Genomic DNA, 27900 nt, shown 5'->3' on the forward strand with positions numbered 1-27900 from the left:
ACTCCCCACTATTCACCTTTCTTAAAGTTATCTCATTTTACCCCAAGGTGCAGTCTTTCCCCAAGCGTGGCTGGGCACAGAGCAGTTACATTTATTTGACCATGGTGATGAAGGGGAAGACAAATCAGTCATTTCCCTGGTGATTCAATGATGCATCAAAAGCCACCCATCAGCAGAGGGATCAAGAGTCTGGATGCTCACCTCCCTCCTACTGGGCAGCAAAACCAATTAAAACCAATCTCTGCCACAGGACATCGCTGCAGGAATTGCTCAGGGTAGTGTCCTAGTCCCAACCATCTTCAGCTGCTTCATCAATGACTGCACAATGTTCAGCACCGTTCACAACTCCTCAGATAATGAAGCAGTCTAGACCTGGACAATATCCAGGGCTGGGCTGATAGGTGGCAAGTAACATTTGCACCACATAAGTGCCAGCCAATGACAATGTCCAGCAGGAGAAAGATCTAGACATCACAGAGCCCCCATATTCACTGACATTGCCACCACTGAATCCCCCACTGTCAATATCCTGGGGGTTACCATTAAGCAGAAACTGAGCTGGGGTAGCCATATACACAAGAGCAAGATAGTAATCCTCTGGCAAGTAGTTCATCTCTTAACTCCCCAAAGCTTGTCCCATCACCCACAAGGCTCAAGTAAGGAGTGTGATGGAATACTCTCCACTTGCCTGGATGAATGCAGCTTCAACAGCACAACAACACTAAAGAAGCTTGACACCATACAGCCCACTTTATAGGCATCCCGCCCACAACCATCCACTTACTGCACCACCAACGCACAGTAGCAGCAGTTTGTACCACCTACAGGATGAACTGCAAAACTCACCAAGACCCCTTGGACAGCTCCTTCCAAACCCACCACCTCTACCAGTTAGAAGGACAAGGGCAGGAAAAGTACGGGGAACACCACCACCTGGAAATTGTCCTCCAACCACACACTGTCCTGACTTGGAAATATATCGCTGTTACTTCCCAGTCGCTGGATCGAAATCCTAGAACTCTCTTCCTAATAGCCCATAGGTATACCTGCACCTCAAGTACTGCAGTGGCTCAAGGCAGCAGCTCACCACCACCTTCCCAGGGGCAGTCAGGGATCGGCAACAAAATGCTGGCTCAGCCTGCAAAGTCCACATCCCCTGAATAAATAAAGAAAAATTCTTCGAATCAATGGGCAAAAATGCTGAGTGTACTTAACGCTCTCCATCTCCATTGATCAAATCACATCTTAAATCTTCAATACTCCAGAAACAAACCTTCAGGTGAGGGGTTGCTGGACATATGAAGTTAACATAGAACATTACAGCAGAGTACTGGCCCTTTGACCCATAATGTTGTGTCGACATTTTATCCTGCTCTGAGAGCTATCTAACCTTTCCCTCCCACATAGCTCCCCATTTCTCTATCATTCACGTGCCTCTTAAATGCCCCTAATGCATCTGCCCCCACAACCTCTACCAGCAGTGCTTTCCACGCACCCATCTGTGTAAAAAAAAACTTACCTCTGACATCCCCCTTATACCTTCCTCCAATCACCTAAAAATTATGCCCCCTCGTGTTAGCCACTGTCACCCTGGGAAAAAAAAGTCTCTGGTTGTCCACTCAATCTATGCCTCTTATCATCTTGTGCACCTCTATCAAGTCACCTCTCATCCTCCTTCTCTCCAAAGAGAAAAGCCCCAGCTCACTCAACCTATCCTTTCACAGTTATGTCAAAAATCCTCCTTGCATTGTTCCATCCAGAGTTAAAAACCCTATCTGTTAATAGTTTCCTCTGAGAGTCTGAACAGAAGACAAACCAAAAAGGCTAAAGCACAAATTCTAAGCTGACATGCCAGAGCAATACAGTGCTAGAAGTTCCACCTTTCAGTCAAGATGCTGGAGTGAGGCTGCATCTGCCTTCTTGGGTGAATGTGACAGATCCCATGGCATGGTGCCAAGAGAAAAAAGGGATTCTCCAAAGCACCAGCCAACAAAATGAAAGATCACCGGTATCTCGTTGCTGTTAGAGGGAGCTTCCAGAATCCTAATCAGCTGTCACATTTCCTACACAATGTGAAGTGCAGAAAAGCTGAGAAGGTGAGAAACTTGCTAGACAGAGAATATTAATGTTATTCATGCATCTTTCATAGCATCCTTAAGTTGAACTTTGGTTTAATTACACTTAGTTTCTGATGTAGATCAAACTGTGGAATTGAGTAATAGTGCACAACCCCCTTTTTTTTACAGGAAAGGGCAGAGTGAGAAACTGAATCACTTGACAGCTACTCATGTGAAAAAGGTTTTATTTAATGAAGTTGCATCAAAGAGTATGCATGTGACTACATACATGCTCTTTGCACTGAGGTCAACAAAGGAAAGATGCTGTCTCTTTAGTTATGGCAATTTTAACATGACATGCAGCATTCACCACAGAAGTTTAAATAATTAACCTGTCTATTCATCCATCTTAAATAACATAATGAGCTTGGCACATGCCATCTAAAATCTACTGCAAAAGAATGAGAGATGTGTCCAACTCCGTTCCACGGATTTAGTACATACGGATTTTGTTTTCTTTATCCAATTTGCCTCAGAGGTTAATGAAAACAACTGGATAAGATGTGCTTACAATGGATGCCAAGTTAAAAACAAAATGTCTAATATCTAAATTGCCAACAGATGAAGTAACACAGGTTAAATCATCTGAAGGTTTGATGGAATACTATATAAATTATATACCTCATTCATATAGTAATTTAATACAATTCACATATCACTCTTCCTCACACCTTTCCCTCAAAACCCTGAATTTCAGTGGATTTTCTTTTATTTCAAAAACCCTGGCAGCAAGTAACTTTTCTCCACTTCCATCCTTTGCAACCAAATCACACCGGAATAATAAGTTATACCAAATTGAAGTTGCCTCTGAGCAACAGTAGTAAGCACACAAACATATTCTGAATGCACCTTTGAGCTTGGAATCCTAGGGCATACACAATCTATTTGCAAATATATAAATGTTTTTGTTTTGCTGACACCGATTTATTATAAATACCCAAAATTAAATGAGGGGGTTACAAACAATGCAGCTCTACAAAACTCTGGTTAGACCACACTTGGAGTACTGAGTGTCCACTTCTGGTCACCTCATTATAGGAAGGATGTGGAGGTGTTGGAGAGGGTGCAGAGTAGATTTACCAGGATGCTTCCCAGATTAGAGAGTATGGATTATGAGGAGAGACTAAAGGAGCTAGGGCTGTTCTCATTGGAGAGAAGGATGAGGGGAGACATGATAGAGGTGTACAAAATATTGAGAGGAATAGATAGAGTGGACAGCCAGCACCTCTTTCCCACAGCACCAATGCTCAATACAAGAGGGCATGGCTTTAAGGTAATGGGTGGGAAGTTCAAGGGAGATATCAGAGGGAGGTTTTTCTACCCAGAGAGTGGTTGGTGCATGGAATGCGCTGCCTGGGGTGGTCAAGTTCAAGAGATTGCTAGATAAGCATATGGAGGAATTTAAATTAGAGGGATATGTGGGAGGAAAGGGTTAGATAGTCTTAGGCGAGGTTTAAAGGTCGGCACAACATGGTGGGCCGAATGGCCTGTATTGTGCTGTACTGTTCTATGGTTCTAAGTCCATCTCTTTGCTTTGTAAGGGGAAGAAATTGAAGTATTAGAAACGGAGCTGTGGAAGTTTCTGTTTTCAGTCCGTAGAACACAAAAGTGAGAATCAAGCCGTTTTCTGCACAGGTGCAGTCTTCCTGTGAAACCAGTAACAGCAGTTAAGAACAATCTGGAGTCAAACTGAATAATCCTAAAGTGTCCCTACACTTGTACATAGAACAGTACAGCACAGGAACAGGCCCTTCAGCACATAATGTCTGTGCTGATCATGATGGCCAATTTAAACTGATTCCATCTGCCTGCACATGGTCCATAGCCCGCCATTCCCTGCATATTCATGTGCCTCTCTAAACACCTCTTAAACACTGCCATCGTATCTGCTTCCACCACCACCCCCTGGCAGCACATTCCAGGCACCTTCCACAGTACAAAAAAATTTGCCTTCCACATCTCCTTTAAACTTTGCCCCTCGCACATTAAACCTATGCCCTTTCAGCATTTGACATTTCCACCCTGCTAAAAAGACACTGACTATCTACTCTATGGCTCTGCTAATTTTGTAAACTTCTATCAGGTCACCCCTCAGTCTCCAATGCCGCAGAGAAAATAATCCAAGTTTGTTGAACCTCTCCCTTAAACTAACACTCTCTAATCTGGGCAACATCCCGGTGAACCTCTTCTGCACTTCTCCAAAGCCTCCACATCCACAGTACTATCTAGACATGCACTTGAATCACTAAGGCATAGAAGGTCATGGACTAGGTGCTGGTAAGTGGGATGAGGGTTAGGGTGAGATAGATGGGCATTTGCTGGTCAGTATGGATGTGTGGGCTGAATGCCATCCCTGTGCTGTGTGACTCTATGACTTAGAGCTATTTAAATAAATTGTTTTAAGACAGCGGACTGAATCAGGCTGCTGTCCAGTCCAAAGGCAGATTGGCATTTAGCACGTCCTGTTATTTCAATAAATAACAAACATCAAACTATTGTTACTATATTCTATGTCGCTTCCATGTACATTAAACTTGTAACCAAGGCACTGCAGGTCGACAAGTGTATTTGTAGAATGTTACAGATGCAGTTCGCATCGTTTAAGGGAATGAGGAGATTGATCACCAGGGCCATGGTTGTGATTTGGCCCAGGGGCTTCATGGGATTAGAGAAATACAGTTCATGTTCAAAACATTTCAGAGAACACTGGGTTAGTAGGAATTTTAAAGGCAGCTTTACACTGCAGCAGGTTGCCTGCAATAAATGATAAGCGAGAATACTACAAATAAGCAATTTACACCACACAGACATAGACAAGGGTACGAGTGGCTTGGCATATGTGGAGGCCGTTAAATACTCTCCCTGTTGACCAGATAAGGGTCTCTACAGCAAGCTACAGAGAAACCAGACTATAACTCCTGATGCAGGGTTTCAACCCGAAATGTTGACAATTCATTTCCCCCTCACAGGCGTTGCTCAACCCACCGAGTTCCTCCAGCAGGTTGTTACAACTCCAGCAAACCTTGTGCTGACAAAAGCAGGTTCAAGCACCAATCCAGAGGAGTTTGCACATAGCCTAGGCAGCAATGTGATGATGTATTGCACACGGTATCAACTGGGTCAAGCACTCATCCACAGTCCTTCTTCAAGGACATTCAGCGGCATTCTCTTAGAGAAATAGAAATGTCCCCAGCATTCATTCCTCCAAAAGCATGAGTGCTTCATTTATCACACTGCCTTTAATGGGGTCTTATTGTGTATAAACTGGCTGCTGGCGCTGTCTGAAAACCAATGCTGACTATACTCAAAACACATTCACTGGCTGTGAATTGCTTTATGACATCCTGAGGTTGTGAGAGGAGATAATAAACACAATTCTTTCTTTGTAATGAGAGGAACTAAGTGTAGCCTGCATTTTATAGAAGAATGATAGGACTGAACTATTTGCGGCAGAAGGCTTTTATTGAACAGTAAGTGTGAAAACTGCTTGGACATTTCATTATTTTGGAAGATCTTCCCTTTGTTACACTTTGGCAAGGGGCACACTTTTTTCTGTAACATCAGATGCAATGAGCTTATTGAGCACATCAGCTGTGTGCCATTTCTTTGCCACAAGTATCTGAACAGTTTCACAAGCTGCTCTTTCCCAAACCCCTGCAACATTTCTCACCTCAATTCTTTCTCCGATTGCACTTTGAATGCTTTTCAGGCAGAGTATTGCAGATCACCAACTGGTATTACATTTTTCTCACATCACCTTTGGTTCTTTTGCCAATCACCTTAGGCTGTTCCAGTACAGTCACAACACTGGCAGCTGCTCAACAATATGGAAAATTGGTGAGGAATGTGTTCACAAATGGAGGACAAATCCAATCTAGCTAATTACTGCCCATCAGACCACTCTCAATTGAAGTGATGGAAGCTGTCATCTACATCAAATGACAATTATTCACCAATAGCCTGTGCATCAATGCTCAGTTTGGGATTCCTCAGTACCACTTGGCTCCAGATCACATCACAGCCTTGGTCTAAAGATGGACCAAAGACCTAAATTACAGAGGCAAGGTTGAGTGATTGCCTTTGACATCAAGGAAACATTTGACCAAGCATGGCATCAAGTAGTCTTAGTAAAACTGAAGCCATGAGGTCAGCTACACAGGAAAATGGTTGTTGGAGGTCAATCATCCCAGTGCTGGTCATCACGGAGTTCCTCAGGGCAGTGTCCTAGTCCCAACCATCTTCAGCTCCTTTATCAATGACCTTGCATCCATCATTAGGTCAGAGGCCAGGTATCCTGTGGTGAACCACTCACGTCAAAACATCCTAAAGCTTTTCCACCATCTACAAGGCACAAGCATCCACTTGCTTGGATAAGTGCAACAACAACTCTCAAGAAGCTCGACCCCATCCAGAACAGAGTAGCCAGCTTGACTGGCACCCCATCAATTACTCCACACATTCATTCCCTACAGCACCAGCACACAATTATTGCAGTGTTTATCATATACAAAATCCATGGCAGTTACTTGCCCAGGCTATGCCAATAGCATATCACTAACCTGTGACCTCTACCACCAAGAACAACAAGTACAGCAAGTGCATGCAAAACCACCTCTTGAAAATTCCCTTCCAAGTCACACATCATGCTCATCTGTAAATGCTGCCATTCCTTCACCACTGCTTGGTCTAAATCCCGGAACTCCTTTCCAACAGCAGTTTGGGAGTACCTCCAGAAGGAGGACTGCAGCAATTCAAGAAGGCACCTTAACACCACCTTCTCAAGAGCACTTGGGAATAGGCAATGAATGACGGCCACGTCCACAATGCCCAGATTTATAAATATTTAAAAAATCTGCTTTCCAGTTACTAACCCTTCTACAACATGAAATAGCTCATCTTGTAAAAGCAGTGCACAATTTTGAACACCTGTCAAATCTCAGACTCACCTCTGTGGGGAACCCTAGTTTCTCTAGTCTGATCATATCGCTGAAGATGTTCATCCTTGGTTAAAGTTTGATTAACTATTTTTGAGCCCTTTTGAGGGGCTCACCACCTTTCTGAAATGTGGTGGCCAGAGCTGGTCACAATACTGAGGTTTAACCAGAATTTTTAGTTTGAAATAGATATTTACATAAATCCATATTTTTGCAATCCATAGATTTGCTAGCAAACCCCAGAATTACCTTCTGAATCTTGTGCATATATTCACCCCCATGGTCACTCCTAGTCCCTGCTCCTGCTCACCCCTGTAACTGTACTATTTAATTCATGTTGCCTGTCTTTATTCTTCCTACCAAAATGAATCACTTCAAAATTCTCCACAGTACCATAGAACCATACAGCACAAAACAGGCCCTTCGGCCCACCATGTTGTGCCGTCCATCAAACCACCCTCACACTATCTAACCCTTTCCTCCTGCATATCCCTCTATCTCACGTTCCTCCATGTGCCTATCCAACAAACTCTTGAACCTGTCCAATGTAGCTGCCTCCACCACCACCCCAGGCAGTGCATTCCATGCACCAACCACTCTCTGGGTGAAAAACCTCCCTCTGACATCTTCCCTGAACCTCCCACCCATAACCTTAAAGCCATGCCTTCTCGCCTTGAGCATTGGTACCCTGGGAAGGAGGCGCTGGCTCTCTACTCTATCTATTCCTCTCAATATTTTATATACCTCTATCATGTCTCCTCTCATCCTCCTCCTTTCCAGTGAATAAAGCCCTAGCACCTTCTCTCCTCATATTCCATACGCTCTAATCCAGGCAGCATCCTGGTAAATCTCCTCTGCACCCTCTCCAACGCCTCCACATCCTTCCTATAAATGAGGCGACTAAAACTGAACACAGTACTCTAAGTGTGGTCTAACTAGAGTTTTGTAAAGCAGCATCATCACTCCGCGGCTCTTAAACTCGATCCCACGACTTATGAAAGCTAACATTCCAGAGGCCTTCTTAACTGCTCTATCCACCTGTGAGGCAACTTTCAGTGAACTGTGAATATGAACCCCCAGACCCCTCTGCTCCTCTACACTGCCAAGTACCTTGCCATTTACCTTGTACTCTGCCCTGGAGTTTGTCCTTCCAAAGTGTACCACCTCACACTTCTCTGGATTGAACTCCATCTGCCACTTGTCAGCCCAGCTCTGCATTCTATCAATATCCCTCCGTAAGCTCCGACAGCCCTCCACACTATCCACAACGATGCTGATCTTAGTGTCGTCTGCAAACTTACTAACCCAGCCTTCCACCCCCTCATCTAAGTCATCTATAAATATCACAAAAAGTAGAGGTCCCAGAACCGATCCCTGCGGGACACCACTAGTCACTGCCCTCCAATCCAAGGGCACTCCTTCCATTTCAGTACATTTCACCTACCATGTTTTTGTCCATTTGTATGCCGAAATCTGGAACTAAAAATTTCATAGTTACAAGTCATCTGCAAATTTAGAAATTATGCCTTTCAGACTCAAATGCAAGCCTTCAATACGAAAGACAGCTCATCTCAAATGGATTCCTGTGGGAACCCTGTGGTACACTGTGACTCAGTGAACTGATTGCGTTAACATTTTTCTGCTCACTTCAGAACTTCGACTTTCACAATTAGATCTCAAATAACAGGCAGTAATCCAACAGAAGTACATCAAATTAGAAGTTTCCTTTAACAAAAGATCCACTCACCGTGCCCATATCCCTTCTCATCATCCAGATTCCTTTGACATCTTCAGTCTTGTAGTCTGCATCCAGTACATAATGAAAATAAATCAGTTCAGCTTTGCCTACAACTCTGATGTACTTTAACCAACTCGGTTCTCACACTGATCTAAGCAGTACTCAAAGCACACTTAGGTAAGAGGTGAAACACAAGTTTCCAAATGTAGTTGATCTCTGCATCGAAGGCCAAGATGTCAGGCATCGTTCCTTCTTGTTTTCTACTTAACCACAGAAGTTTAAGAATAAATAACCAAAATGTTTTCAAGAACAAAATAAAAACAAAGCCTTTCACTTCCTGTTTGTGGTTCACTCAGAATAATGCAGGGGAATGCAGGAATAAAATTACTGGTATTGGTTTATTATTGTCACTTGTACCGAGGAACGGTGAAAAACTTGTCTTGCACACCGATCGTATACGTCAATTCATTACACAGTGCAGTTACATTGAGTCAATACAGGGTGCATTGATGTAGTACAGGTAAAAACAATAACAGTACAGAGTAAAGTGTCACAGCTACAGAGAAAATGCAGTGCAATAAGGTGCAAGGTCACAACAAGGTAGATTGTGAGGTCATAGTTCATCTCATTGTATAAGGGAACTGTTCAATAGTCTTATCACAGTGGGGTAGAAGCTGTCCTTAAGTCTGGTGGTTTGTGCCCTCAGGCTCCTGTATCTTCTGCCCGATGGAAGAGGAGAGAAGAGAGAATGTCCCGGGTGGGTGGGGTCTTTGATTATGCCGGCTGCTTTGCCAAGACAACAAGAGGTAAAGACAGAGTCCAAGGAGGGGAGGCTGGTGTCCGTGATGCGCTGGGTTGTGTCCACAACTCTGCAGTTTCTTGCAGTCCTGGGCATAGCAGTTGCCGTACCAAGCTGTGATACATCCAGATAGGATGCTTTCTATGGTGCATCTGTAAAAGTTGGTGAGAGTCAAAGGGGACAAACCAAATTTCTTTAGCCTCCTGAGGAATTAGAGGCACTGGTGAGCTTTCTTGGCTGTGGCATCTACGTGATTTGACCAGGACAGGCGGTTGGTGATGTTCACTCCCAGGAACTTGAAGCTCTCAACCCTCTCAACCTCAGCACCATCGATGTAGACACTGCCCCCTTTCCTGAAGTCAATGACCAGCTCTTTAGTTTTGTTCACATTGAGGAAAAGGTTGTTGTCATGACACCATTAGACTATTTAGCACTAAATTTGTTCCATCATTCCATAGCTGACCAATATTCATATACCACCCCCCCAAGCCCCTGTCCAACAAAAGCCTGTAAACTTGAGATCATTCAGTATCAGCTCCATGTGGTGACAACTATCATTGTTCTTTCGTAGACACCAACCAACATAAACAGAAAATACTGGAAATACTCAGGACGTCAGACAGCATCAGCCGGGAGAAACATTTCAGAGGTCAATGACCTTTCGAGCAGTGAAAGCTAGATGCTGCCTGACCCAAGTCTTTCCCAGTTACTGGTTTTACCTCACATTTCCAGCATCTGCAGTATTTTGCTTATGGATCAGGTAATGTGTTTCAATAAGATCACCTCTCTTTAATTGCACTAAGACTTTGTTACTTTTTATACTCTAGCACCTTTGACATAAAACCCAGATTTCCATTAATCTTCCCGATTCCCAGCTGCACCTGTCTACTTGCTCAATGCTTCATTTTCAAAAATCCCAAATTTGCTTGTGCTACAGTCATGTCTATTTAAATAATCAGTTTTATGATTCTTCCAAACTGAACTTTATGATTTATCGCAGAATAGCAACTACCAACTGTTATCCCACTTAGTTATCAATCTCTGTTTGCATCCTCCTCACAACTTTCTTTCCTCTAACTTTTGTACCACCCTCAAAGCTGGCTACAGTACATTTGCTTCCTCCCTCTAGATGATTAATTCACGATAAACAGGTGCCGTCCCAGAACTGATCCCGGCAACACTCCACTGATAATAGGTTGCCAACTTGAAATAGAACATAGAATATTACAGCATAGTGCAGGCCCTTCGACCCACGATGTTGTGCCGATAATTTATCCCGCTCTAAGATCTATCTAACCCTTCCCTCCCACATAGCCCCCCATTTCTCTATCATTCATGTGGCTATCTAAGAGTCTTTTAAATGTCCCTAACGTATCTGCCCCCACAACCTCTGCCGGCAGTGCGTTCCACACACCCACCACTCTGTGTAAAAAAAAACTTACCCCTGACATCCCCCTTATATCTTCCTCCAATCACCTTAAAATTATGTCCCCTCGTGTTAGCCATTGTCGCCCTGGGAAAAAGTCTCTGACTGTCCGCTCGATCTATGCCTCATCATCTTGTACACCTCTATCAAGTCACCTCTCATCCTCCTTCTCTCCAAAGAGAAAAGCCCTAGCTCACTCAACCTATCTTCATAAGACATGCTCTCCAATCCAGGCAACATCCTGGTAAATCTCCACTGCACCCTCTCTAAAGCTTCCACATCCTTCCTATAATGAGGAAACCAGAACCGAGCACAATACTCCAAGTGTGGTCTAACCAGAGTTTTATAGAGCTGCAACATCACATCGTGGCTCTTGAACGCAATACCCCGACTAATGAAGGCCAACACACCATACACCTTCTTAACAACCCTATTAACATGCAAGGCAACCTTGAGGGATCTATGGATGTGGACCCCAAGATCTCTTTGTTCCTCCACACTGCTAAGAGTCCTGCCATTGTATTCTGCCTTCAAATTCAATCTCCCGAAGTGTATCACTTCACACTTATCCAGGTTGAACTCCATCTGCCACTTCTCAGCCCAGCTCTGCATTCTATCAATATCCTGTTGTAATCTACAGCAACCTTCTACACTGATGTGACCTCCTTATTCCTCTTCACTGCTTCCTGCTAGTTAGCCCATCCCCTATATATTCAAATATATTACCTTCAATATCATGAACTCTTTTCTTGCTAATTAACCTTTTCTGTGGCATCTGTCAAATGCCTTTTGAACCTCCAAATATATTACATCTATTGGTTTCTCTCTACCCACTCCAGCTGATACTTAGTCAAAGAATTCTAATAAATTTGTCAGACAAATTACCTCTTCGATAATAAATTCTAACATTTTACCATTAATAGACATTACACTGACCAAGCAATAGTAACCTTCTTTTTGCCTCCCACCCTTTTTGAATATGGATTACCACATTGGCAGTTTTCCAATATTTTGGTACCCTTCAGAATCTAAAAATATTGCAAGGTTACAACCAATGCACTGATCTTCTTTACAGCAACTTAGGATTCTAGAATGCAAACCATGAGGTGTGCTGGACTGATCTGTCTTTAGCCCCATTAGTTTGTCTAATACCAACTTCTCCGTGTTGGTGGTATTTCACTCCTCCCCATAATTCTTTGCTCATAGTACTTTCTATTGTAAAGTCTGATTCAAAATATCTGTGTAGCTCCTTTGCTATTTCCTTGTTCCCCCACAACTATTGCCCCAACCTCTTTTTTTTTATGGGGCCTATGTTCATCTTGACCTTTCTCTTCTTATATATTTTACGTGTATATATATATATATCTATATATATATATAAAATATATATATACACACACACACACAGTATACATACACACCACACACACACTTTAGAAAGGTCCATTTGTCATTTTTTAAAAAAATATACATTTCTCATTTGTTTTCCCTCCTAGCTTATTTTTTCAATGTATGTAAAGAATATAGAATATACTTTTGTTAAAGTCCTCCTTTGCTGGTTTCTGAATTTTTCCAACCTTTGTGTTTGAAAGTTCATGCTTTCTCCTTCAACTTAATAGTTTCCTTAACTTCCTTGGTTAGCAATGATTGGTTCATCTCACCCTTGCAACCTTTCCTTCTTACAGGCATATACTTATGCTGTGGTCGTGAACTTTCTCCTTAAATCTTTGCCACAGCTTGTCTAGTGATTTACCTGCTACTCTGCTTGTCCTGTGCACTTTAATCAATTCAATCCTCATTCCTTTGCAATTTCACAACTTCCCTTAAGTTTAACAGTTAAGACCCATGTATCTCACTTGAGCACAATACTAATTTCTATCATAGAGACACCAGATGCTGGCATCTGGAGCAACAAACAATCTGCTGGAAGAAGTGTGTGTGTGTGTGTGTGTGTGTGTGTGTGTGTGTGTGTGTGTGTGTGTGTGTGTGTGTGTGTGTGTGTGTGTGTGTGTGTGTGTGTGTGTGTGTGTGTGTGTGTGTGTGTGTGTGTGTGTGTGTGTGTGTGAGTGAGTGAGTGAGTGAGTGAGTGAGTGAGTGAGTGAGTGAGTGTGGCAGTGGTTAGGAATTGTCAACATTCTGCATCAAAACCCTACATCAGGACTGAGAGTGGAGAGGAGAGGTGGCCAGTATAAAGACAAGTGGTCAGACAGGAGTCCAAGGTGATTGGGACATACTGCCCATCTCCCCTCTCAGTTCTGATGCAGGGTTTTGATTCGAAACATCGACAATTCAACCCCCTTCCCTCTGCACAGATGCTGCTTGACTCGCTGAGCTCCTCCAACAGATTGTTGCTCGAAGTTCTGTTATGTTGTGCTCCCTAGTGAATTTTTCACTCATATCATTTATTAAATCTACTTTATTATACATGATCTGATCCAAAATAGCTTGCTCCTTTGGTTTGCTCCAGAAGGTATTGCTGTAGGGAGCTAATCTGGATGCCACCTACAAATTTATTCTCGTGGCTACTATTTCCTATTCGATTAATCCAAACTAAATGAAGATTAACATCTCCTGTCATTAATGCACCACCCTTTTTACACGCTCCCATTACTTCTTGATTTATATCCTATCCTACAGCAGAACTACAGTTTTCTTGTGCTCTCGTACACTATTCCCACCAATGTCTTCGTTCCCTTGCTATTTTTGTGTTACCTTTGCCTAAATGAACATTATATCTTTTAGGCCTAGATTGACTCACAACTAGTTATTTCATCCCTTATTAATAGAACCACCCCACCACCTTTTCTTTCCCAAGTATCATTTTTAAAAGTCCTTGCATATTGAGCTCCCAGCTTTTAGTTCCTTGTAACCATGTCTCCAAAATGGCTTTCAAGTCATACCCAATTATCTCTACATGCACTGTTAGTTCATCGATGCATTACCATTATTCAAAATTCTATAAGTTAGATTCGAGGGTATAAAATGTGATCCCAGTATTTCAGTAAGGAGGGAGAGAGAAGATAACCTACCTCGTTAAGACCTTGCACCTTATTGTCTACCTACACTGCACTTTCTCTGTAACAGTAACATTTTATTCTGCGTTTTATTATTGTTTTAGCTTGTACTACCTCAATGCACTGTGTAATGAAATGATCTGTATGGATGGTATGCAAGACAAGTTTTTCACTGTATCTCAGTACATGTGACAATAATAAACCAATTACCATAACGAACTACAGATCTGGCAGCCTAACTTGTAGCATGGAAGGCAATGGTCAATAATGTCAAACAAGCAGTAGGGCCAGAACCCCAATGGAGTAACAAAGATCAACAAGATCCCCCTTGTCCTCATATTTCATCCCACCAGCCTACGTATCCAACACATCATTCTCCGCCACTTCCGCCATCTCCACCACCAAGCATATCTTCCCGTCCCCACCCCTTTCTGCCTTTCGCAGGGACTGCTCTCTCCACGACTCCCTAGTTCACTCCTCCCCCCCCCACCCCAGGGACTTTCCACTGCCCCCGCCATAGGTGCAACACCTGCCCCGACACCACCTCCATCCAGGGACCCAAACAGTCCTTTCAGGTGAGACAGAGATTCACCTGCACCTCCCTTAACATCATCTACTGCATTCGGTGCTCCAAGTGTGGTCTCCTCTCCACTGGTTAGACCAAATGCAGACTAGGTGACCATTTCGCAGAACCCCTGCGCTCTGTCCGTAACCGTGATCTGCGTCTCCCCGTTGCCGGTCACTTCAACTCCCCCTCCCACACTATCACTGATATGCCAGTCCTCGGCCTCCTCCGCTGCCAGGAGAAGTCCAAGCGCAAACTGGAGGAACAGCACCTCATTTTCTGTCTTGGAACCTTGCAGCCTAACGGCATGTACATTGAATTCTCTCACTTTAAGTAATCCCCACAACACCACCTTCCCCCCGCCCCCCCTCCCCCAACCATGCCTCTTCTTTTCTTCCCTGTCCTAGCCTCTTTTTTTTCTACCTTTTTTTCCTTTCTCTCCTTACCTTTGACCCATGCCCTGGTGGATCTGCTCTCCCCTCCTCTCCCGCACCTGCCCATCACCGTCTCTTACCTGCATCTACCTTTCACCACCTTGTACCCACCCCGCCTCCCCTCTCTTGTCCACCTATCACTGCTCTGCTTTTCCCTCCTATATACTGGACTTCCCCTTTTCCTATCTTCAGTCCTGAGGAAGGGTCCTGACCCGAAGTAATGATGCAGCTTTACAAAACTCTGGTTAGGCCACACCTAGAGTACTGTGTCCAGTTCTGGTCGCCTCATTATAGGAAGGATGTGGAGGCGTTGGAAAGGGTGCAGAGGAGATTTACCAGGATGCTGCCTGGATTCGAGAGTATGGATTATGAGGAGAGAATAAAGAAGCTGGGGCTGTTCTCATTGCAGAGGAGGAGGAGGAGGGGAGACATGAGGTATACAAGATATTGAGAGGAACAGGTAAAGTGGACAGCCAGCGCCTCTTTCCCAGGGCGCCAATGCTCAAAACAAGAGGACATGGCTTTAAGGTATTGGGTAGCAAGTTCAAGGGTGATGTCAGAGGGAGGTTTTTCACCCAGACAGTGGTTGGTACATGGAATGTGCTGCCTGGGGTGGTGGTGGAGGCTGATACATTGCACAAGTTCAAGAGATTGTTAGATAAGCATATGGAAGAATTTAAGTTAGAGGGATATGTGGGAGGAAGGGATTAGATAGTCTTAGGTGTGGTTTGAAGGGCGGCACAACATGGTGGGCCGAAGGGCCTGTATTGTGCCGTATTGTTCTATGGAAACGTTGACCGCCTGCTTTTCTCCACGGATACTGCCTGGCCTGCTGAGTTCCTCCAGCATCATAGTGTTTTTCATCTGCATTCCAGCATCTGCAGTCCTTTGTTTCTCCAAGATACAATGCAGATCAATAAACCACCAAACCACAAAACAGGAAAATAGGTTGTGCTGGTCAGCAGCACATAGGACCTCAACTAATACTTGCAAAAGCAACAAATAAGCCCATTCAGCCTGTTAATTCAGCTTTTATAATATCCATCCTCCAGAATGCTGGAGTTATTAAGAAATTAGTGGTTCTGAGAGCACTTTCTATTTCAGCAACCCAATAAAAAGCCAGGTACCAGATATCATACATGGCAATTTACCCAAATAGAATTCCTCTCTCCAGTACTCTGGCTTTAGACAGGCCATTTTAAAGGCCCATCTCAAATGATTGGATTAATGTACCAAAAAATTATTAAAGGAATGCTTTACCTTGAATCTGTAGTGAACATACTCCCTTAAGTAGTATTTTCTAGGATTCTGACAAATAGATTTCTGGAAAGAGATTTATATCCAAGCAGTGGAGCTGGCAAGTTTGGCCAGCACAGCCTGAAATGCCTGACTTTTTCTGCAGATACACGTTGCAGCCATGAAGCATCAGTAGTGGGAGGAGTAGATATTTATGAGCTGGTGGATGGGGTGCTGATTAAGAGTGCTCATTGTCCTGGATGGTTTTGCAATTTACCCCTTGAAAACATTCCCACATACCAATCTCACCAAGATGGTAGGGATGAAAATCAAAAAAAAAATCTACAGATACCGGAAATCAGAAATTAAAACAGAAAATACTCAGCAGGTCAGGCAGCATCTGTGAAAAAACAGACAGAGTTAATGATTCAGTTCTGAGTCGCTTCATCAGAACAGGATGAGATACTGACAGGGACATTGAATTTGGGTTCCCTGCGGAGAAATCATCAAGCAGGGACGCGGTTCTCGATTCTTGTATGGTAACATGTGCTGTAAATGTTATAACATATTGGATTGGTACCAATCTCCCTTTATTGATGTGAAAGGCTTATGACCAGATCCACAAACATCACTTCCCCCACTCTACAAAAATGACAAGTTCACAACTGCACGGTGACTGAGGAACTCCAAGCCCTTGCTTGGAAACATCCTGTGGTAGGAATGTGGCTATTTAACTCCAATGGGAACAAGCAATTCTGAATTGAAATGCTGAAAATACCCAGATCAGGCAGCATCTGTGGAAAGAGAAACAGTTAACATTTGAGGTCAAAAACCCTTCATAAGAACTGGAAAGGAGAGAAAACAAGTTAGTATCAAGCTGCAGGGATAGTGCAAGAGGAGTGGATAGGATAAAAGGAATCGCACTCAAAGGAAGATGCCAAGGTTGCCCTGCAGGTACAGGCCGTCCCCTGGTTACAAAAGCCCAATTTATGGGCATCACATATGAATGAGCTCCCATATCATTATTAAATTCAAAAGTAAGACGTATGTTCATACATTCGCTCCTACAAGTGGCAGAAGTTTCCTCTCTCTCTACTTTTAGTAGGTTCTTTCTTATCAGTTTGTGCTTTTGATGCCATTCATTACAATACTGTGGATGTGTGGTTATCATAATCAGGTGATTTTTGTGTATTTTCCAACCAATACCAAAATTGACTTTTGGACATCTGCAAAAAATGGAACCTATTCGTTACCCGAGTACAGCCTGTACGCTGCAGAACACATAACAGTACAGCACAGGAACAGGCCCTTTGGCCCACAATGTCTGAGCCAAACACAATGCCAAATTAAACAAATTCTCTTCTGCCTGTACATGACCCTTATTCCTCCATATTCATGTGTTTATATACCAGCCTCATTGCTATTGTATCTGCTTCTTAAATGAGATCATCAGGTCAGTGGGTTAATGGGACAGCTAGGAGGGAGAACATAGTCCTTTGTTCATAACATCTATGAAATGAGAGGTTCAAGAGAGAACACAGATAAAAGGACCTTAGATGCCACTTTAAATCTGTCCAGAAAGGTGCCAGATTTGAGATGCATAGGTAATAATTTCACCAGTCACAGTAAATAGATCCAAAAATTATATGGAGTCTCTAGGACAGAAATGGCAAACATCAGCTGTGGACTGTGTGCCCAACCCTTATCCATCAACATTCACAAGATTTCTACATGGAACTGGAGTGATCAGGATCATCACCGAGCCTGCCACATCACAATGACCTGCTAATCCTCCGAAGGTGGGGTTACACAGAAAGAACATTATTAAGATGTACGAGATAACACTAGTGAGGTTTTTTGCAAACATTAAAATGATGCTTTCAAAAAGAAAAGGGAGAAAATGAATAACAGAGTTGGCGATGAAGGTCAAAAATAAAAGTTCTACAACATTCAAGAAATGAGCACTGAAAGTGTTACTTACCTGAATTGCTAGTTACTTTCGATAGCTGTATCGGCGCTTTTAGCAGCACATTTGATTTTGAGGAGTTGGATGTATTGCTGGCAAGGAAAATAACAAAAAGTGTTACACTAGCTTTTAGCCTGGCTGGCTCTTACAGGCAATATGTCATGGACTAACTACTCACACGCTATGATGATTTTGTAAATTATGAAGAATTTCATGTGGATTATAAGTTCTGACCTGGAACAAAAGGCCAGTGATGAGTAAGTAATTTTCTGTAATATGAGGTGGCATCAAAAGAGGTAAAAGAAGTCAATACCCAAAATGTGCGTCAGTGTTTGTAGAAGCCAAATGGTTTTATAAATGTTATATTAGTTTATAAATGGACCAACTCCCGAATTAGTCAAAGGCTCTACAATGCTACAAGACATATTTCTTAGTGAGAGCCTTTTGTCATGAATGACTCATACACCTGTAAAGGGAGCCATGAGTCTTTAAGACTTTCATTGATGATCTCCGTGTTGATCAAACTGGGATTCACTCATGTGCTTTTTCTACTGTTTAGGTCACCACACTATAGTAAGGACATGCAGGGTTTGGAGAGGGTACAGAAGAGGTTCACCAGAATATTGCCTGAATTGAAGCGCACTAGCTACAAGGAGAGATTCAACAAACTTGAATTGTTTTCTCTGGAGCGTCAGAAACTGAGGGGCGAGGTTACTGAAGTATAGAAAAACTTCATGGAGGCATAGCTAGGACAGACAGACAGAGTCTTTTCCCCCAGGGTAGAAATATCAACTACTAGAGAGTAGAGGTTTAAGGTGAAAGGTGGAAAGCTTAAACAAGATCTGAGAGACAAGTTTTTCTTTTTACACATACAATAGTAGGTGCCTGAAATTCACTGCCAGGGGAGGTGGTGGAAGCAGACATGACAGCAACATTTAAGAGGCATTTAGACAGGCACATGAACAGATAGGGAATAGAGGGATAAGGACCAAGTGCACACGGGTGGGATTAGTTCAGACCGACATCATGATCGGCACAGACACAGTGGGCCGAAGGGCCTGTTCCTATGCTAAATTGTTCCATATAATACAAACACTGGCGCCAGCTCACTTACACAGAATTACTTAAACGTTCTTCAAGATCACTGCTCTGAGCCAGTGTTTATTCTCCGAATGAGGCTCATCTACCCAAACTGCCTCTTCTTATCCTGTCATATCTCTCTCCTCTCTCATGCATCATTTCTCCTTAAAGGCATCAATACTCTCTGCTTCATCTAGTGACGACAACTTCCACAATCTCACCATGCCAAAACAAGATTGCTAAATTCTTTAAATGATGCAGGTCTGACAATTCTATATTTATGGCTTGTTGCTGTGGGGTCATCCACACATCGAAACAGCTTCACCATATCTATTAAGCCTTCTCAAAATTAAGTTTCTGGTCTTCTCTTTGGTACAGAGTGGAACCATAGCCTGTTCAAATCTTTCCCAAATGTTGGTCAGCATACTGAGAGTCAGATTTATAGCTCAGAAATGATCCATGCAGCCCCACTTGTCCATGCCAGTTGTGATGCCTATCTACGCTAATCCCATTTGCTTGCATTTGACCTGTATCCTTCTACTCATTTCCTGTTCAAATGTCTCTTAAACATTGTAATTACATATGCCTCCACCATCTCCTCAGGCAGCTTACTCCAGATAACCAACATCCTGTGTGAAAAGCTTGCCCCTCAGATCTCCTCAAATTTCTCCCCTCTCACCTTAAGCCTACACCCTCTAGCTTCAGACACCCATATCCAACTAAAAGACCAACTATTTACCCCTCATAAGGACATTCCAATGAGAATAAATTCAGCCCATCCAATTTCTTTTACAAGTAACACCTCCATTCTTGGTAAATCAGCACGGTTATTCTCAACACTGGTGCACCTCAAGGCTGCGTCCTCAGCCCACTACTCTACTCCCTATACACTCATGACTGTGTGGCCAGATTCTGCTCTAACTCCATCTACAAGTTTGCAGATGATACCACCGTTGTAGGCCGTATCTCAAACAGTGATGAATCAGAGTACAGGGAGGAGATAGAGAGCTTAGTGGAATGGTGTCATGACAACAACCTTTCCCTCAATGTCAACAAAACTAAAGAGCTGGTCATTGACTTCAGGAAAGGGGGCGGTGTACATACACCTGTCTACATCAATGGTGTTGAGGTTGAGAGGGTTGACAGCTTCAAGTTCCTGGGAGTGAACATCACCACAACCTGTCCTGGACAAACCACGTGGATGCCATGGCCAAGAAAGCTCACCAGCGCCTCTAATTCCTCAGGAGGCTAAAGAAACTTGGTTTGTCCCCTTTGACTCTCACCATCTTTTACCAATGCACCATAGAAAGCATCCTATCAGGATGTATCATGGCCTGGTATGGCAACTGCTCTGCCCAAGACCGCAAGAAGCTGCAGAGAGTTATGGACACAGCCCAGCGCATCACGGACACCAGTCTCCCCTCCTTGGACTCTGTCTTTACCTCTCGTTGTCTTGGTGAAGCAGCCAGCATAATCAAAGACCCCACCCACCCAGGACATTCTCTCTTCTCTCCTCTTCCATCGGGTAGAAGATACAGGTGCCTCAGAGCACGTACCACCAGACTTAAGGACAGCTTCTACACCACTGTGATAAGACTATTGAACAGTTCCCTTATACAATGAGATGGACTATGACCTCATGATCTACCTTGTTGTGACCTTGCACCTTATTGCACTGCACTTTCTCTGTAGCTGTGACACTTTGTACTTTTTTTTACCTGTACTACATCAATACACTCTGTACTAACTTGATGTAACTGCACTGTATAATGAATTGACCTGTAAGATCGGTTTGTAAGACAAGTTTTCCACTGTACCTCGGTACAAGTGACAATAATAAACCAATACCAAATCTCTTCTGCACTCTTTCTAATGCTACCACATCCATCCTGCAGTGTGGTGACCAGAACTCTACACAATACACCAAGCGCTGCCTGACCCATGTTTTCTATAGCTGCAACATGACATCCCAACTCAAGCATGCAGAATGCCTTCTTCGCTACCCTGTCCATCCGTGACTCCATTTTCAGATGATATGAACATGCACTCTAGGGTTGCTCTGTACATCAACATTCTTATGGTCCCTGCCATTTATTGTAAACATCCTGTTAGTGTTTGACATTCCGAAGTGCATTACCTCACACTTGTCTGGATTAAATTCCATCTGCCGCCACTCTGCCCAACTTTCTAAGTGATCCATGTCCCTCTGCATCCGTTCACAATCTTCTTCACTGTTTACTACACCACCAATTTTTGTGTCGTCAAAAACCTCACTAATCAATCCACCAACATTCTCGTCCAAAATATTTATAGAAATGACAACCAACAATCATCCCAGCACTGATCCCTGCAGGACACTACTGGTTACAAACCTCCAGTTAGAAAAATACCCCTCAACCATTACCGTCTGCCTCCCATCACCAAGGCAATTTTGGATACAGTTTGCCAACACCTCAGATCCCACGTACCCTAACCTGGACCAGCCTACCATGCAGGATTTTGCCAAAAATTTTGTTGAAGTCCATGTAAATGTCTACTGCTCTACATAATTTTCTTAGTTACCTCCTCAAATAACTCAGACTGTAGAGATAGGATTTCCCCTGCACAAAACCATGTCGACCTCCTAATCAGTTCCTGCTTTTCCAAGTGAACATAAATCCTGTCCCTTAGAATTTTTGTAAATAATTTCCCTACTATTGATGCAAGGCTCATTGGTCTATAGTTTCCTGACTCAACTCCACTGCCCTTTGTGAATAAGGGAACAACATTAGCTATCGTCCAATTTTCTGGTACTTTATCCATGACCAACAAAGATTTAAAAACTACTTCTTTCTTGATACAGACATGTTCCAATATATCAGTGTATCTCTCTACATTCTACACCCAAGGTCAGCTTTTTCTCAAACCTGAACCTCACCATATTGCTCCGTCGCTTCACTTACATTGGCCCACACCTCGGCCGCTCTGCCAGCAGACCCAATTCCATACTTTTACCATTCAGTAGCTAGAAATGCAGCCACAAATGCAGGTCTCGCTGGCAACACCAACATCTCGTTAGAGAAGTTAAAAAACAGTTGTTTAAGCACACTCCCCATAGTTCTTCCAATGATATTTTACACTTTGTGAGAAATGTAGCTAATTATATACCCTTTTATGTGGCAACACGGAGACACAATGCTGGTGGCTACATTTCCGATACTAATAAAAGAGTGGAAAACAGTACTAGAGGGCGCGGGTCCATCATTGTAGAAAATGTACTCAAGCTAAAAACTGATAGTACAGATGTGATCAATAAAATGCAAGAAAACTGTGTGACATTTATTTTTTAAGAATAGATATTGGGTAATTGATTAAAAATATTATAAATTTTCTGCAGGAATGGCTAAGAGTTTATTGGCAATTTCTCAGTTCTACACAATTTTAAGCTAGTGACAAAATCACAGGTCAAAGGCACGTTCTATCAGTTTGTGGTGCACTGTGACCCTCAAGGAAGCCACAATAAAGGCAAGTTTGATATGCCGCATTACCTACTGGGGTAATGATCTTTGCTTGCGTGTAAGCCTGATATTCCTATTCAGAGGTACTAATAATAAGTTTAATTTCCAATGATTAATAACTTACAACATTAAACAAAACATCAATAAACAATAGGTTAGAATGAAAACATTTACTCACAGTTTAAGTGTATTAAACATTTTTTGACAAATCTCACGCACATCATCTTCATTTTTTGAGGCTGACACTTCTTGAAGAACATCTCCAATTGCCTCAAAAATCTCGTCAACAGATTCAAAATCAGCCGCACTGCTGTCCAGCACACCTGAAGAAAACAAGATCTTGCTCTCAATTTACCATTTTAAGCCAAGAAAACGCCAACACACAGACAGCATATTTTACATTATAAAACAAACCATTAAAAGCTGAGGCACAAAAGGGCATAAATTATTGGCATGCCCGTTGGATTTCAGTAGTGTAATGTTAGACAGATGAAAAATTCACAAGCTGTGGAAAAAACTCATCAGCTCCACAACAAATACTACTCTTCCAAACTTTCACTGTGCCCACTAGAGACCACTTTGAGTTATGTACCTTAAGGGCTGCACTGTTGTACTTAGCTCTGTCACTGTACAACACGGAGACACAATGCTGGTGGCTACATTTCCGATACTAATAAAAGAGTGGAAAACAGTACTAGAGGGCGCGGGTCCATCATTGTAGAAAATGTACTCAAGCTAAAAACTGATAGTACAGATGTGATCAATAAAATGCAAGAAAACTGCGTGACATTTATTTTTTAAGAATAGATATTGGGCAATTCATTAAAAATATTTGGCCATGTGCCATTACTTAGTGCAACTTCAAACTGTCCTTGGATGGCAACAAACATTCTTGCCATATCTGAAGGCACTGGTTTTGTTGAAGTATCATTTGTCACAAAAAATTGACTCAAGTTACAAGGGCAAAGTCAGTCCTGGCAGAAACAGGACCGATATTTTCAAAATTATGTCAGCTCGAACAAAATCAAAAGGGAAGGCTCTGAACCGTTTCAAGGTGTATTCCTCACCAACTTTGAATTGCAGCAAGATTATATAGCTCTTATTTTGTACAAATATCTACTGGTGATCCATCGTGGGTGCTCCGATTTGAACATGACAGCTGCATAGCACATATTCATCAACACAAAGTGTAACATATGCAAGTTGCCAAACTAATCATTGTCCATCATGGCAAAGAGCAGGTACATCCTTCCAGATCATATTACTCTTGTCTTGCACCAGCTTCAGTCCAACTATGCTTAACATAACACAAACTGTCAAGCATTGCCAGACAGTCAGTTGGACCACTGGCAGCAAACTATTCCATTAACTTGTGACAAATAGTTGGACAGAGTCCTGCTTTCAACTGAGCTGGCATTGGCCACAGACTGCTACTGCACTGTAAATACGTCTAGGATGTGGGTCCAGCTTTGAAAATTTTTAATTCCTAAAAATTCTACATCAAATTAGTTAAAATTCAAATTTGAACATATTGGGCTCCAAATGATAACAATTTCACAGCTCAGTAGTTCATTCCTCACCACTCCACCTCTCCCCCCCCCCCCCCCCCCCCACACACACTTCCCATGTTAAGTCTCTGAAAATATGACCCTCCACTTCCCTAACCATTTCAGTTTTTGGTTTCTATATACTTAATCACTTTTCATACAGACACAGTACAAAATCAGGCCCTTAAGACCACTATGGCCATGGGATCTTTTATATCAGGTTAATGTCTAACCCAAAAGGCAGCATCTCTTACAGGACACCCTCAGCATTGCATTGGAGTCCCAGCCTAGATTCACAAGATCAAATTCCTGGTGTTGTGGCGACTCACCGTCTAGTCGGGCGAACCGGCTCGGCAGTCGGGTCGCGCGGCGTCGGAGTGACGAGGCCCAAGATGGCGGCGGGCCTCGTCTTTCCGAGCGACGGGGAGAACCCGCGCACGGGAGAGTCCTGATGACGTAGGACTTACGTCATTGCCGGTTGTTTTGGGCGGGAACATTCTCCCTTAAAGGGCCCGCGCAAGGCGGGAAAATAAACCAGTTCTGTTTGGCAATCCTCCGAGTAGAGTCTTGTTTTATTCCACGGTAGCAACTGCTACATTGGTGACCCCGACGGTCCAAACGGCTTTTGGACCCGCGAAATGGACGACAGTGCAGCAGCCAACCCAGTGGCCCTCAAGCTGCCCACCTTTTGGACACTTCGGCCCAGCGTCTGGTTTGACCAGGCCGAAGCGCAATTCCACCTTCGGCAGATCACCTCCGACTCCACGAAGTACTACCATGTGGTTAGCTCTCTGGACCAGGAGACAGCCGCCCAGGTTGGAGACTTCATCCAGTCGCCTCCGGAGGAAGATAAGTACCCGGCTTTCAAAGATCTTTTGATCCGGACCTTCAGCCTCTCCCGTCGTGAGTGCGCCGCCCGCCTGCTTCATCTGGATGGCCTGGGGGACAGATCCCCATCTGCCCTAATGAATGAGATGCTGGCATTGGCCGAGGGACACAAGCCATGCCTGATGTTCGAACAGGCCTTCCTCGAACAGCTCCCCGATGACATCCACTTGTTGTTAGCTGACGCCGACTTCAGCAACCCCCGTGAGGTGGCCGCCCGGGCAGATGTCCTGTGGAGGGCCAAGCGCGAGAGCGGTTCGTCCGTCAGTCAAATCACCAGGCCGCGAGCCCAACGCCCGCCTCGCCCGGCCCCAGCAACCGAGCAGCCACGCCCCAGGAACGCAGACAACGACATGGGTGACCGGCTGTGCTTCTACCATCAGAGGTGGGGTGCGGAGGCCCGTCGATGCCGCCCACCCTGCAAGTTTCTTGTCCTGAACGAAGAGGAGGCTCTGTCGGCGGCCAGCCGCCGTAGCCATCAGCGGCGGCTGGCCGCCGACAGAGCCTCCTCTTCGTTCAGGACAAGAAATCTGGACGGCGTTTCCTCGTTGATACTGGAGCGGAGGTCAGTATTTTGCCCCCGACAGGCCGCGACACTTGTGACAGGCCACCAGGTCCTCTACTCAATGTCGCCAACGGTACAACGATACGGTCCTTCGGCACCTGTACGCTTCAATTACACTTTGGCGGCAGCCGTTTTACCTGGACTACCCTTGCCACCGTCGCCCGACCACTCCTAGGAGCCGATTTCCTTCGGGCCCACAACCTGTTAGTCGACCTGCGAAGGAAGCGGTTAGTCCACTCTAGCACTCTCCGGACCTATCCCCTAGGAGAAATCAGCCCACCAGCCCCGCGCCTGGACTCCATTTCCCTTTCTGGCGACAATTTCGCCAAGCTCCTAGCCGAATTCCCATCGATTTTGGCACCTTCGTTTACAAATTCTAGGCCCACACACGGGGTACGACACCACATCATTACCACAGGGCCACCCCTTCATACCCGAGCACGACGATTACCTCCAGACAAGCTCCGCCTGGCAAAGGAAGAGTTCCGTCACATGGAGGAGCTGGGGATTGTTCGCAGGTCAGACAGCCCCTGGGCCTCCCCCCTGCACATGGTCCCCAAAGCCACCGGAGGGTGGAGGCCCTGCGGCGACTACCGCAGGCTGAATGACGCCACCACCCCGGACCACTATCCCATCCCTCACATCCAGGACTTCGCAGCGAACTTACACGGGGCCCGCATCTTTTCCAAAGTGGACCTCGTTAGGGGACACCACCAAATCCCGGTCCATCCGGATGACGTCCCCAAAACTGCGATTATCACCCCATTCGGCCTGTTCGAATTCCTTCGGATGCCGTTCGGCCTTAAGAACGCCGCGCAGACCTTCCAGCGGCTGATGGACGCGGTAGGCCGAGACCTGGACTTCGTGTTCATTTACTTGGACGACATACTGATCACCAGCCGTAACCGCCAGGAACACCTTTCCCGCCTCCGCGATTTCGGCCTCACGATTAACCCGTCCAAGTGCCAATTCGGACTTGACTCTATCGATTTCCTCGGCCACAAAATCACCAGCGACGGGGCAACACCCCTACCCGCCAAGGTGGATGCTATCCGCCATTTTGCCCGCCCCGACACAGTCAAAGGCCTACAGGAATTCCTTGGGATGGTCAACTTTTACCATCGTTTCATCCCTGCAGCAGCCCGTATCATGCGCCCTCTGTTCTCGCTGCTGGCTGGTAAGGGCAAGGACATCACCTGGACTGACGAGGCTGCGGCTGCTTTCGTTAAGGCCAAAGATGCCCTGGCAGACGCCACGATGCTGGTACACCCCAGGACTGACGTCCCGACTGCCCTCACGGTAGACGCGTCCAACACCGCGGTGGGTGGGGTACTGGAACAGCTACTCGAAGGCCGCTGGCAACCCTTGGCATTTTCAGCAAGCACCTTAGACCGCCCGAACTGAAGTACAGCGCTTTTGATCGGGAACTTCTAGCGCTGTATCTGGCGGTCCGGCATTTCCGATACTTTCTAGAAGGCAGGCCTTTCACCGCTTTCACCGATCATAAGCCTCTGTCCTTTGCCTTCTCCAAAGTCTCCGATCCCTGGTCAGCTCGTCAGCAGAGACATTTATCCTACATTTCCGAGTTCACAACTGACATCCAACATGTCTCCGGAAAGGATAATGTCATTGCTGATGCACTTTCCAGACCAACCATCCACAACCTATCCTTGGGTGTCGACTACACGTCCCTAGCTGACGCACAGCAAGCCGACGACGAACTGCCCAGCTACAGAACCGCAGTCTCGGGTCTGCAGCTCCGAGATTTCTTGGTTGGTCCAGGTCAGCGGACCCTACTTTGCGACGTTGCGACTGGTCAGCCCCGCCCTATAGTCGCTGCAGCCTGGCGGAGATGCGTTTTTGACTCGGTACATGGGTTGGCGCACCCGTCCATCAGATCTACTGTCCGACTGGTCGCCAGCAAGTTTGTCTGGCATGGCCTGCGCAAACAGGTCAGTGAGCGGGCCAGGACTTGTCCGCACTGCCAGACGTCAAAAATCCAGCGACACACCAAGGTCCCACCACAGCAGTTCGAGCCTACCCATAGGAGGTTCGACCACATACACGTCGACCTCGTGGGCCCTCTGCCGGTTTCAA

General features: G+C 44.6%; 1 protein-coding gene across 3 annotated transcripts in view; it reads right to left on the minus strand.

Moving 5' to 3' along the window:
* Positions 1-27900, minus strand: part of abcf3 (ATP-binding cassette, sub-family F (GCN20), member 3) — a 96922-nt gene that overhangs the window by 54145 nt on the left and 14877 nt on the right. For all 3 annotated transcript variants that reach the window (XM_052017860.1, XM_052017862.1, XM_052017861.1), the window contains 3 exons: positions 22985-23129; positions 18245-18321; positions 8799-8854 (listed from right to left, as the gene is read on the minus strand). In XM_052017860.1, the coding sequence (XP_051873820.1) occupies positions 8799-8854; positions 18245-18321; positions 22985-23129 (278 nt within the window). The remainder of the gene's footprint in view (positions 1-8798; positions 8855-18244; positions 18322-22984; positions 23130-27900) is intronic.

The sequence above is a fragment of the Pristis pectinata genome, chromosome 6 (genome assembly GCF_009764475.1).
Source record: "Pristis pectinata isolate sPriPec2 chromosome 6, sPriPec2.1.pri, whole genome shotgun sequence".
NCBI classification, from domain to species: domain Eukaryota; kingdom Metazoa; phylum Chordata; class Chondrichthyes; order Rhinopristiformes; family Pristidae; genus Pristis; species Pristis pectinata.